Here is a 12,936-nt window from a genome sequence, read left to right as displayed (position 1 = left end):
ACGGAATACTCACTGAAAGCATTAAGATCGATACTCTTCTCATCATAATGACTCTGGAGCTGAGCTTCTGAACACATCACTGTGTGCGTAGCTGTCTGGAGTGTGATTTAACAAGGGGAGCCCTGCTCTGAATTGTCCAAAATGTAACTATTGAACTTCACATGTTACTTTTAAGACAGGAAGAAAATCCTGTTTGAAAGAGCAAAAAGGGGCAATAAGGTATCAGGAGAGTGATGGCATTCTCTGCGTCTTTTCTCCTGCAGCCAATTCATGACATGCATTCTGTTTCTGACTTATTTTGTGCTCTGAAGACGAGTCTGTGTAATGCTACGTCCCACTTTGGTTTCCATGACAATGCTCTTATGCATGGTAATTTGAGTTTCTCATGTACAGTATAATAAACCCACGAGTTACTGAGCAGCCAGGTTTTAAGCAACTTAAAAATGACAACAAAATAACCCATGCCCTCTCTCCTCTGATATCTTCTCAAGGCATTTTGGAGGCTCTGCATGAAAACAATGGGGACCTGTAATGAGAGCAGGCAGAAATGAAATGCTTTCAACTCTGAGAGTCCACTCTACATTGTTGGACATAAAATCCATTGGACTTTATTTTTCAATCACAATGTATGCTATATATATTGTTGCATTAGTTGAAAATGAAATTCTAATAGATTTTCACATAGTCTAGTGGTGTGAGGTCTACAGTATGTTTCAAGATGTACAGTATAGCATGTCATCAATAATCCCACTTGGACATGAAGTCTAGCCCTGTGAGTTTCACCAGAGAGTATAATCTCTGGTTTCATGTCCATTTCCTACAGTCACAGTACAATTTAATGGCATCAGGAGCCCCCAGTAACAGTGGTGAACATAACCGCCTCTCAGTTAACTGCCATTCTTTTGAAACAGACTCCCATTTTCTACAGTTAAACCCCCACTTTCACAACTATGGCTTGTAAATGTGTGTCAATAGTGGCCAAGTGGCCAACCCACCTCCATCTCAACATCTCTTGAGCATGCACCTGTTTAGAATGAAAAGGAGCTTGTCACTGCACTCCTCACAAGCTTGACAGAAACTCACTTCAAATGTAGCAGAGCTCTTGCGCCTTGCACAGTTAAATCATCAGTGTGTGTTACTTTTTAACTCTGACAGTGGAATAATTTACCAATTGTTACAGAGTACGAATGTAACATTTTTCTTTATAGCATATAAGCATAACACTTGCACTGTGTGGGTTGCCTTCCTATTTCTGCAATGTTCAAGAGATGAAATCCAGAGAGAAAGAGAGAGATAGCATAGGCATAAGTTACTCTGAGAGGATGGTCCCCTGCCACTCAGCCAGTTTGAAAGGAATAAAATCCAGAGAGAGGAAGAGAGAGATAGCATAGGCATACTGTAAGTCTCTGAGAGGATGGTCCCCTGCCACTCAGCCAGTTTGAAAGGAATAGTTACTGTATGTGCTGCTTTCTTTAGCAAAATGTACATATAGTTTTTCCTCCTCACTTCTGGTGCTTGAGTTATGGCTATATATTGTGTGTGATGTTCAGCCATGCCTGAGCTCAGAAGCCACCTCAAGTTTATTTGCAATGCATCTTTACCCTTTTCTATTTTCTTCTCTTGTTTCTTTTTTTTTTTGCAGTGATTTCCTTTGTTGAGTCTTTGTACTTGGACAGAATGATTGAAGCATGGTTTGTCGAATAGAAACCGCAAATCTGACAGGTTGGTCTCTCCCTTAATTTCTCTCTCTCTCTGACCTTTTCTCTTACTCTTAACCACCCACTCAGAAACAGTGCAATTGAGTGCCACTGACCTATGATGGCAATTGCAGGTATTCAGTAACTGGCTAAGCTCTTCCTGTACTTATCCAGTTTCAGCTTAATATAAATGTATTTCAGCAAAACAAAGGCTTTGTTACATGGAGTAGGCCTACTTAGGGGAAAGGATTCCCTGATAGCATAGCATCCCATTATTAGCTCTGTTTTGCATGCCAGATACAGTACATAGGCTACAGTAATTGAATCCTATGGTAAAGATAATTGTATAATTCTAGTAAAAAGATAGAAATTGCTGTACATTTTATAACTGTAGAAAAAAAGAACTTATACTAACAAGAAAAGGCACACGAATTATATACTGTTGGAGCTTAAACAATAAAGGTTTGGAATATAAATATAATATAAAATTGGAATATATCGTGAAAAGTGTGTCTTCATATGGTAACAGAAAGGATATGGACTTGTGGCCTTATATCTGTCATCCCAAAAGTGAGCGTTGGGGAGGATTATATTTTTATATGACTACACAATGCAAGAAATGTATATTATTTTGCATGCCATGTTGGCTGATGTCAGTGATGCCAATGATTGTACAACTTGTACTACTATGAAAATGACTTCAACATTCCTAAACATTTTGACTTGTGTACTGTGAAGGGGTGTTTGTTTTCAAAGAAAACACGTTGTCGTATTAGCTACTCTGTTCTTTACTGTGTGTGGTATAGGGAACTGCCATTCCAAATATAAAAGACAGATATGAGTGGTAGGATAGATTTATATTACACACGTGTTAAAGAAATGGTGCATGCAAGTGTGTGTGATGGTTTATACACCATCCTCAAGTCATATAATCACACATTGGCTATTTTTGTATGAAGCATGTCAAGCTTTCTATACAGTGTACAGTACAGTAGACCTGTTAGCTGACATTTGTCAGTATATATTCACTAGCCTACTATTGTGTGGTCTGTGAAAGCTTAATACGTGAGTTGATGTGAACAGTCTTCTATTGTTCATTTTTGTTCCTCTGATACTGTAAACCTAAAAGTGTTATCTTTTGTGTAGCCTATGTTTGTGTTGGGGCAGAACACATTTGTAAGTTTGTCTCTGTTTTTAGCCTTTACATAGGAATTAAATAAAGTTATTATTGTTGACTCATCTCTGTCTGGACAAGTTGAGTTGTTTGGACTGTGGACCTTTTCTTCTCCATCTCACTTTTAATCAATGGTGTATTTTATTTGATTAAATGTTTTACTTTGAAATGCAAATTTCACATAAGCACACATTCTTGATTCCAGAGTGATTCGTTCAGTTGCAATATCAACTTTTGTGGGGTAAATGAATAAGCGCCAAGCTCGCTGTGTGTATTAAAATAATGCAATGGAGGCTGTAATATTGACCTAAGGCGCCACTCAGCGGTTTACAGATATAAGTGCACCAACAATGCTGCTACATTGCGAAATCAATGTTCCAGTTTCAGTCTTGAAACATTAGTTGAAAGGAGAAACCAAGCTGCTTGGTTCCATGTTGCAGTTTAAATAAATAAGTAGCCTATTTAGAGTATGGTCCAAACATGTAAACAAAATAAATAATAATACATAAAGACAAAAATAAAATAAAATAAACCCTTAAATCCAGACCTATCCAGTCCGTGGTTTTCTTAAAGGAACTGAAGCTGTGACTTGAAGTAAACTGTGTAGTGGTGTAGTGGCCTACAAGAGTACAAGGATTGCAGTGGTGAAGTACTCACATGTTTATGTTTACAGTCTACTGCCATTATAGAAATAGCCTACTCTGTTTTAGTAGGGGTGCCCTCACACCAAAATACCTATGAGAGTGGAATCCGCGTTCCGCCAATGCATTTCAATGAGAAGGGAGCATTTTTTGCAGAAATCCTCTGCTGGCATGAAACCGCTTCACTCTCATTGAAATGCATTGGCGGAACGCGGATTCCACTCTAATAGGTATTTTGGTGTGCCCTCAGATCAAAATACCTGAGAGTTGAAATGCATTGGCGGAACGCGGATTCCACTCTCAGGTATTTTGGTTTTGGTCACCAAAATACCTATGAGAGTGGAATCCGCGTTCCGCCAATGCATTTCAATGAGAGTGAAGCGGTTTCATGCCAGCAGAGGATTTCTGCAAAAAACGCTCCCTTCTCATTGAAATGCATTGGCGGAACGCGGATTCCACTCTCATAGGTATTTTGGTGTGAGGGCACCCCCAGAATTCAAAATGTACTTGAGTAAAACTAAAAGTACAAAAGTATTGGTAACAAATGTACTTAAACTAAACAAAGTAGGCCTACTAATTAAAATAGTGGTAGTGGAGTAAAAGTACAATATTTGGATTCGGGATGTAGTGGAGTAGGAGTTAAAGTGTTGGAAAATTGGAAATACTCCAGTAAAGTACAAAAGTACAGTACTTGAGTAAATGTACTTAGTTACTTTCCACCACTGAAGGATGGATCTCCTTCCAAATGCACGGTGTGTAGGGCGGGCCTTTTTATGTTGTGCTGCTGCTACAGGGATACCAAGATGGAAATCCAGGGGCTTTCTGATGCCCAAAACATTCACTCTCAACATGGCGCCCCACACAGAACAGGTTCGTCTGCGCTTACAACAACGACAGGCGCACATTCTCGCACTATTTCCAACGAAAACGAATTGGACGGACTTTGGCAAAACGACAACAACAACAATAGGCCCAGACGGACGTCTCCGTTTCGCCTGCTTGCAGAAAATGGCAGCCACCGGACTTGTTTGCCGAGCGGCACAGAAGTCGCCGGCGCACACCACAACGAAGCCCAAAGTGTTGTTAATGGACATGGGTTCCGTAACGTGAGCTCGCTGAAGGAGATGGAGCTGAACGTTCAGTCGCCTCCACCGCAGGAGTTCCTGAGAACCGCGAGCGGTAAATACGGCGTCGAAATCGAGGATAACATATTGCAAATGGCGTTGCCTTTCTTTGAAGGGGAAGAGGAACATTCAGCTCCGGCTTTACGGCAGCAGCAGCAGCGTGAAGACGACGACGACGACGACGCCGGCGCCTCCCTGCAGAGCGACAGCGACACGAGCACCGCGGCCCCAGGGAGCGCCTCGCAGGACAAAACCACGCAGGAGCTGTTCGTCGTTTTCAACGTCGTTCGGGGAAATGGCAGCGGTGAAACAACGAGCAAGGACCATTTGGATGTATTACCCGGCGACGGGGATAAGATGAGAGGTAAGAGGCCGGAGTGTTCCTCTTACAGGGATGGTTGGTGTGGTTCAATGGAGGCGGAGAACAATAATGGTGTTATGATCCAATCTAATGTAAACCTGAACTGTGTCGGGGACAACAAGGCCTTGAGGAAACATGTCTCCGGCTGTGACCTATTGAACGACAACTGTGCTGCTGCTGCTGAGGGCGAGGCTGCAGTTGCGTCGAATGCCAAAAATGTTTATAACGAGAGTTACGAGACCGTGGGGCACGTTGTTTTGACCAACGAGTATGGAGTTAAGATTTGCGGTCAGATTTGCACTCAACACGATGAAGGAAACCCGTCGTATTCCAACGACAAAGACAGCAGTGCCTTGTTGATGTCGGCAGCCACCGCCGGGGAATCCGTGGACATCGGAGAAGCCATGGACACGTCCAGCTTCATATCCGACACGACGACGGGGCTTCGCGACAACGCCAACACGGACATGGCCTCCGCCAGTGCGCCTACCAGTGAAACCTTCTCTGGGACTATAATGATAAATAACCAAAGCATCATAGTGACCATTGAAAACGGGATATTAACTCTTGCCGCGCCCCCAGAGGGTTATGTTCAGAAAGATGACGACATGGTCAGCTTGAAGGAACATCTGGGCATGAAAGATCACGAGGACATTGTTCTTCTCAACTACGATAGTGGAACTAAGTCCATAGGGAAAATCAGTACCCTGGCAGTGACTAGCCAGCATGAAGAGCCTCGGCCTGGGTTGTCTATGAGTGACACAGAGTTGGCCTTGGTTGATGATTGTTCACTTTCAGAGCTGGGTGCCTCCTTGGACAACTGTCCCATTGTCAAGCAAGAGGGGGGAACCCTGTGTGCCATAACTGAGGTTGACCTGGTTAGCCCATGTGTCAAAACCACAGCTGCATGTTGTAAGGACAACTTCCTTAAATCTACAGCGCATTTAATCCGGTCCAAGAAAGAGACCATGGTCTCCTTTGGGTGTCCTGAGCCAGACTGTACCCTCATCTTTGACACCCGTCAAAAATTGAAAGTCCACCTCCTCAACCATGCAGAGGACCCTCGTCCCTACCAGTGCACAGTCGAAGGCTGCGGCTGGGCATTTGCCACGTCCTACAAGCTGAAGCGCCACCTCCAGTCCCACGACAAGCAGCGGCCCCACGCATGCCAATTTGAGGGCTGTGGTCGGCGCTTTACCACCGTCTACAACCTGAAGGCCCACGTCAAGGCCCATGACCAGGAGAACGCCTTTGTCTGTGAGATCTGCAATGAGCGATTTCGCAGTGCAACGCGACTTACCAATCACCAGAGAATGCACTTTGAGCCCCAGAGGCCGTACAAGTGTGAATTCCCAGGTAAAAACACAACAGTACATGCTTGCGGTACATTTACACATTGTTAATCTTCTTTATATAGTCATGTGATACACAAACCAGAAACCAGGGTTGAGATCATCACTTAAATCTTTAAAAGGGAAGCATAGGGGTTATCAAATAAATTCCATGTTAATGTGCCTCAGTGTTTCTTTGTGTTGCTCTATGATTGTTCTGTCAACCTCCAGGCTGCGAGAAGACATTCATCACCTTCAGTGCTCTCTTCTCCCACAACCGCACACACTTCAGGGAGACGGGCCACTTCACCTGCAGTTATCCAGGCTGTGACAAGCTGTACGACAAGGCTTGTCGCCTCAAAATCCACATGAGAAGTCACACAGGTAGGCAAAGTTGTTGGGCCTCCTAAACTCAGATTTAGGTATAAATCATCATAGACGCTTTGTAAGGCGTGGCTGTCTGAAAGCTTTATGTAAAAAGAGAGTTTGTCCTGAATGAAGGTTTAAGGACCAAAATTGTATTCTTGTATTTTTTGTCAGTTCCAGACAGTGCACTTTTTATATTGGATTTTGATACTCTCTTATGCACCTGTCACAAAGATAATTGAGGTGCATCTGCCTTCAGTCATGTCTGAAAGCTTTAACAGTGGAGACATTGCATTCACTGACTTGCATTATTCAAGTAAACTGGTTGGTTTGATGTTCTTTTCTGCTGTGAATGTTGATATTGTGAATTTCTGATTGAAATTCCAGGCGAGAGGCCGTTTGTCTGTGACTCTGAAGGCTGTGGCTGGACATTCACGAGCATGTCAAAGTTGCTCCGACACAAGCGGTGAGGCCGTCTCTACACAAGATTTGTCATATATTTTAGATTTCACCTGAGTTTTAAAAAATGCCTTTTCAAGTGTGATTATGTTCAATATGTTGGTGTTTAACCAGAGGTCCTTACTGACCATGACCTCCTTCCCCTTATGTATCAGCAAGCATGACGATGACCGTCGTTTCACCTGTCCAGAGGAGGGCTGTGGCAAGTCCTTTACCCGGGCAGAGCACCTTAAAGGACACAGTATCACCCACCTGGGCACCAAACCCTTCCAGTGCCATGCAGAAGGTCAGTACTTGTAGGAAGAACAAAATCGAGGGTTTAGGGCTCTCTTGCAAAGTTTTTCTTTGAGGCATGAAACGCAGATACAAATACACAACACAAATACGAAGCATTCACTCAAACACCACCTGTATTCATATGTCCACCATGACATACTTTTAAAATATCCTTACTTCAATGTGATGATCAATTGTGTAAAAAACATTTGACAACGAAACAGGTGATAGAAGTAAATAATGTCACATAGGATTTTAGGTCTGTGCAGCGATTCGGTGGTTGCAAAAGACATTGCCAATAGGGTCTGGGCATTCGTGGAATGAGCTGCACATCTAAAAGTATGGGTAGCGCCCCCCCAAAATGTGCCAAAATGGCCTGCAATACTGTTCTGCTGGTATTCACTCTCGCTTTGGGCTTCCCTGACAAGAGTTTAAAATGAAAGTGTAAAAATGGCCAATATGTGTTATTTTACTTTTCCTTATTATTGCAACAAAGGTGAATACCAATACAGAACACTATTGCAGGCCATTTCTTTCGGGGGATGTACGTTTGGCTGTGTTGCCCATTCCACAAATGCCCTATGCATGCAAGCTGTACCTCATTGTAAAGGTGACTAATCCAACGATACAAATCAAACAATACCAATTGGTAAAGGGGAGATATAATGGACCGAATTTTGGCAACGATCTGCCTTTACAGACACATGGCAACAAAATAAATGCTATCAGTTGCAGTTCTATCCACAACTTTCCAACATCCCATCGTGCATTGCGCAGAATATGCAGGCAGCTTCCGGCGCCGCAGCCGAGAGTGATCTACAAGCTCACAACGGTTGCATCTGCGACGTGACGTGAGCTTGTATGTCTGCTGTTAACCGGAAGTGTCCCGCAAATAATGCTACAGTAAATTCTCGCGGAAACAGGTGGATACGTTACCTTATACTCCATAGTACAACGATTGCAAAAAAAGGTCATTGGTCGCATGACAGTACCTCTAAAGTGTCATCAACATGGATCTGTCCCATTTCCCATATTCCCTCCTTATTGCCAACCATTGCCTTCTAAAGTTTGTGTATGCGACCTGACGGTCGCTTATCTCCCGATTAGGGAGTCTTACTGTTTTTCTTGTGTGTTCTGTAGGTTGTAATGCTAAGTTCTCAGCACGCAGCAGCCTTTATATCCACTCCAAGAAGCATAAATTGGATGCCAGCTCCCTGCGGACACGGTGCCCTGTGGCAAATTGCTCTAAACACTTCTCCTCACGCAGCAGCCTTAAGAGTCACATGCTCAAACATCACCACCTCAGTGCTGGTTAGTCACACACACACACACACACACACACACACACACACACACACACACACACACACACACAATATGCATGCATACATGGTGCTGTACTACTCTGAATCTTGCCTTTTTTTAATATTGCATACGGTATATAATTATTCCAGATGTTCTCAGCCAGATGGAAACCACACCCTCCCTGACCCCCAGCAGTGAGCTCATTAGCTCTACAACAACAACTGTTGCTGGCTCAGGCATCACCGGAAGTGATCAGCTGACTAACTTGGACCTCAACTCCCTTTTCTCCAGTGTGCCTGGGGGTCCTGCCCCCACTTCGGGTATTGGAGTGGGAGTACCTGTGGGTGGGACCAGTACTGCAGGCTCCTTTACAATGGACCTCTCCCTGGTCAGCTCGGGTATTCTCACCATTGATCCGTCCTCAGTGGGAAACACACTGAGCACTGGCGCCAGTGCTGCTCTGGCCAAAGTCGTGGATCCACTGATTCTGGCTGCCAGCACACTGAGCACAGACATAACCTCCCACCATGGACTAGAGGGGACGGTGGGAGACGTTCTCCCGCCGCAAGGCACCCTCAACCTGGACGATGTGCAAACGGTCACTCCCGAGGCCCTGGGGACCCTTGCCGCCCTCAGCATGCAAGGCAATGTCTCATCTGTTGACCACACACTCGCACACCCTCTTAGCTCATCGAGTGCACTGAGTGTGGAGCCCACAGCCTCCTTGGCTGTGGCCCCTGTCGCCGAGCTGCTGTCTTCACCCTCCAAGGTGGTCGAGGTGGGAAGTCAGGGTGGACCAGGGCCCCTGCTGGGCTGTGTGGAGGTGCTTGGCCCTCAGGATGGAGGGAAGGTCCTCACACAGTTTGTCTTCCCTGGTCACAGCAGTAACGGCAGCTTCAGCCCACAGAAAGAACCTGAGCTCAATGCGGTGTCGCCAAGCAGCTTCCTGGTGAGCGATGTGTGACTCGGTGCAAAAAAATTGTGCTTTATACTGTGGTTTAGGTCCATAGACTTTGTTCTTACTGAATCGGCTGTGTGTTTCATAGGAGAGTGGAGGGTCAGCCAGGACGGACTACAGAGCCATACAACTGGCCAAGAAGAAAAAACAAAGAGGTCCTGCTGCCACTTCAGGTAATGAACACAATCACACAGTGTGTGCTTAATGTAGAGAGAATGTTGTTTGCATTTTGTCAAACGTTTACCAGGGGAAATAATATACATAACAATATTAATGTATAATATTAACATGCAAGTACATGAAATGCCTTGATTAAGTGTTTACATATAATGAAATATAATAACTCTTATGTCTGTATTCAGCTTTATTCTTTTTTTTGTGGGGGGTTGTTTTCTTCTCCTAGGGAGTTTAGGATTGAGCCAGAGAAAAAATAAAGGTGGGAAGGCGTCAACTGCCTCTGCATCATTGGTTGCTGCTGGTGCTCGATATGGTGAAGGCGCCACAGCAGTCAATGGGGGGCTTACTCTGAGGGACCCTGTCACCGGTGCCCAGTATGTTCAGATCCAACTGCTACAGGTGAGATCTTGTGACTTGTGCTGGAGCGGAAACAATCACTGTGACTCAAGCAACTAAAGCTTGGTTAAAGGAGTAGTTCACCCCCAAAATGACTTTTTTTCTATTGATTAGTCACGCCATGGAGAGTAGAGTTCAATAATATTTTTTGGTTTTTGTCACATTCCTAAGACAAAAATTAGATTCGAGTAAATTTACCCCCATTGATTCCGGATGGGGACCCGTTTCGAAACGGGTCCCCATCCGGAACGAATGGGGGTAAATTTATTGTTATCACATTTTTCTCTTAGGAATGTGACAAAAAACTAAAAATATTATTGAACTCTAGTCTCCATGGCGTGACTAATCAATAGAAACAAAGTCATTTTAGGGGTGAACTACTCCTTTAATTGTTTTTAAATGTTTGATCTGTGAAGCACATTGGGCTGCACCTGTTGTATGAAATGTGCTATATAAATAAAGTTTGATTGATTGATTGATTGATTGATTGATAATCTGCATGTGCACGCAGGATGACCCAGCCAGCGACGGGGAACTGGCCTTCCAGCTGAGCTCGCAGCCATCAAGCTCCCACTCTCAGCTTACTGTTGACCTGCCCGTCAACATCTTACAGGTGAGATGATTCCTTGTGTACTATATGATGCCAAGAGTAAAATACGAGATTACAGCAGATAATTATAAAGTCCTATGGCCAGTTAGTAAAATCCTCTTTCCTCATTTGGTGACTTGCATTTAAGTTGAACACCCCCAAAGTGAGTCACCCAAGGAATGAATGTTAAATGTATCTTAACTTTAAATGTATTGTATTTGTCCCCCTTAACATTGATGATTTATTAGACAAAAATGGAGAACAGTATAGTCAATACAAGTATAGTCAATACAATAAAAAAATGTAGTACAGTACAAGTACAGTTAAACACCCGGCCTAAAAGGAACATCCCAAATAAGTCCTTTTATGGTCTTGAGGTAGTACCATTGAGGTAGTACCAGTTCCAAAAAGTCTTTGAATGAAGCAAAACTTAACTCTGTCGTCGTTGTCTCATCCGAAGGAACCGTCGGTCATGGCTGAGGACGACAATGGCTCTGATAACTCTCAGTTCACAGGAAGCACCATCAACCTGCAGGATCTGGAGTGAGCCCACAGTTTGAAGAGAGCTCACCAAAGTGACCACACACATGTTCACAAGAGGATGCTGTCCACTCACAGGACATAGGTTAACACCAACCAACAGAATGTGAGATCTTCTATTCCATTAAGATCTTTCTGGTTAATCTTTTTTCAGGATTTTTGGATACATGAGAAATGTAGTGTAGGGGACAATAATGGATTCATCCCTTCAGCCAATGCACCTTGAGAAAAATAGAATCATGAACTATAGAGAATCATGAACTATAGAGGGTATATCTTTGGAGTATTTCTGTCTGTCTTATCTCTTGTTTCTTTGGTTAATCCCACACATGTAACTGCTAACACTCCTATGTAAAAGTGGCTTGATGCCTAATTGCACAAAAGGCTCTCATGTATGTTTTGTCAGTCGGTGTTAACAGCACTGGTGCTTGTTGTATGGTGCCACATTGCCATTCATCCATTCAACAGTTGGCTGTCTATGCTCTGGTCCATGATGCCTTACAGACACCTACTGCTGTGTTCATAACTACAGTTGGGTCAATTGCTTTATTTGTTTGTTTTATTTTTTACTTTTGTTAGATTTATATTTCTATCCATAGCATTTACATGTTGAAAACATGCTGGTCCTTCCCCCTTGTTTAACCCATCTGTAATGGGTTTTGTGATTGATTTAATCTGTGTTATTTATTTGCTTTGGGTTTACAGAATGGCAAAGCCAAATGCAGAGATGAAATAAAGGATCGAAGCACAATCATGACTTTTTTGTTTAGAGTGGCTCATTTGAGTTTTAGCTTTGTCTTTATAATACTTGTGTAGTTAAACCTTACAATTGGTTTATATTATAAACTATACTTTACAGTGGGTCATGGATGAGCCCTTTTAAATGAAGTTCAACCACTTTAAAACCCCATATGTTGTTGAGCAAAGTCCCCCAGGGTACTGGTGACTTTTCTGTTTGTGCCCTACATTAAATAATTTAGCTTAAAAATAGCCAATCTAAAAGCTTAAAATGTGTCACAGCAAGATCTGTTATTTTCTGAGAAGCTTCCCATTAATATGCATGCTGAGGAAGTGCTTAAATAAGTAATACAATAATATGAAAGAGAAATAACAAGCACTTTATTAAAGTGGAAAATACATTTTACATTGCAATACTAATCTTAAATACATAGTTGAACTAATCTGTATAAGCTACATCATTTGACATACTGTATGTTAAACAAAATGTATGTGATAGCCTTTTGAAATTGCTGAATGAAATACAGTACTGTATATTCACATTTCCTTTTTTTCCAGTTCCCCATTAAGAAATTGCACCTTAATGTTATACCGTGGTGCCTATACAAACACAAATCTAAACATTTGATCTTAAGATGACTGGGCCTAATACATAAATAAATCAATAAATGCTATTGCTCAAACGGTCAGAACTTCTTGTGCCATCCATGGAACTGTTTTAATTGCATCAAATCATTAGTTATGTAATTCACTTCAACTAAAACTCCATATTATACAGTATATATATATATAGAGAGAGATTTT

At 42.8% G+C, this 12,936-nt stretch overlaps 1 protein-coding gene across 1 annotated transcript; it reads left to right on the top strand.

The window, feature by feature from the left end:
• Window positions 1-4,315: 4,315 nt before the first annotated feature.
• LOC308286445 (zinc finger protein ZXDC) lies at window positions 4,316-12,021 on the top strand (the record flags this gene model as incomplete). Its single annotated transcript, XM_080727462.1, has 10 exons — window positions 4,316-6,353; window positions 6,560-6,712; window positions 7,082-7,160; window positions 7,309-7,439; window positions 8,570-8,740; window positions 8,884-9,683; window positions 9,781-9,865; window positions 10,096-10,268; window positions 10,777-10,878; window positions 11,315-12,021. 10 exons carry the CDS (start codon window positions 4,316-4,318, stop codon window positions 11,399-11,401), a joined length of 3,819 nt encoding a protein of 1,272 aa, XP_080583588.1. The 3' UTR covers window positions 11,402-12,021.
• Between the last annotated feature and the right edge of the window lie 915 nt (window positions 12,022-12,936).

This window comes from Nannobrachium achirus (assembly GCF_963921795.1).
Source record: "Nannobrachium achirus genome assembly, chromosome: 6".
Lineage (NCBI taxonomy): Eukaryota > Metazoa > Chordata > Actinopteri > Myctophiformes > Myctophidae > Nannobrachium > Nannobrachium achirus.
Note: the sequence above shows the minus strand (reverse complement) of the source record. Positions and strands in the feature narration are given on the sequence as shown.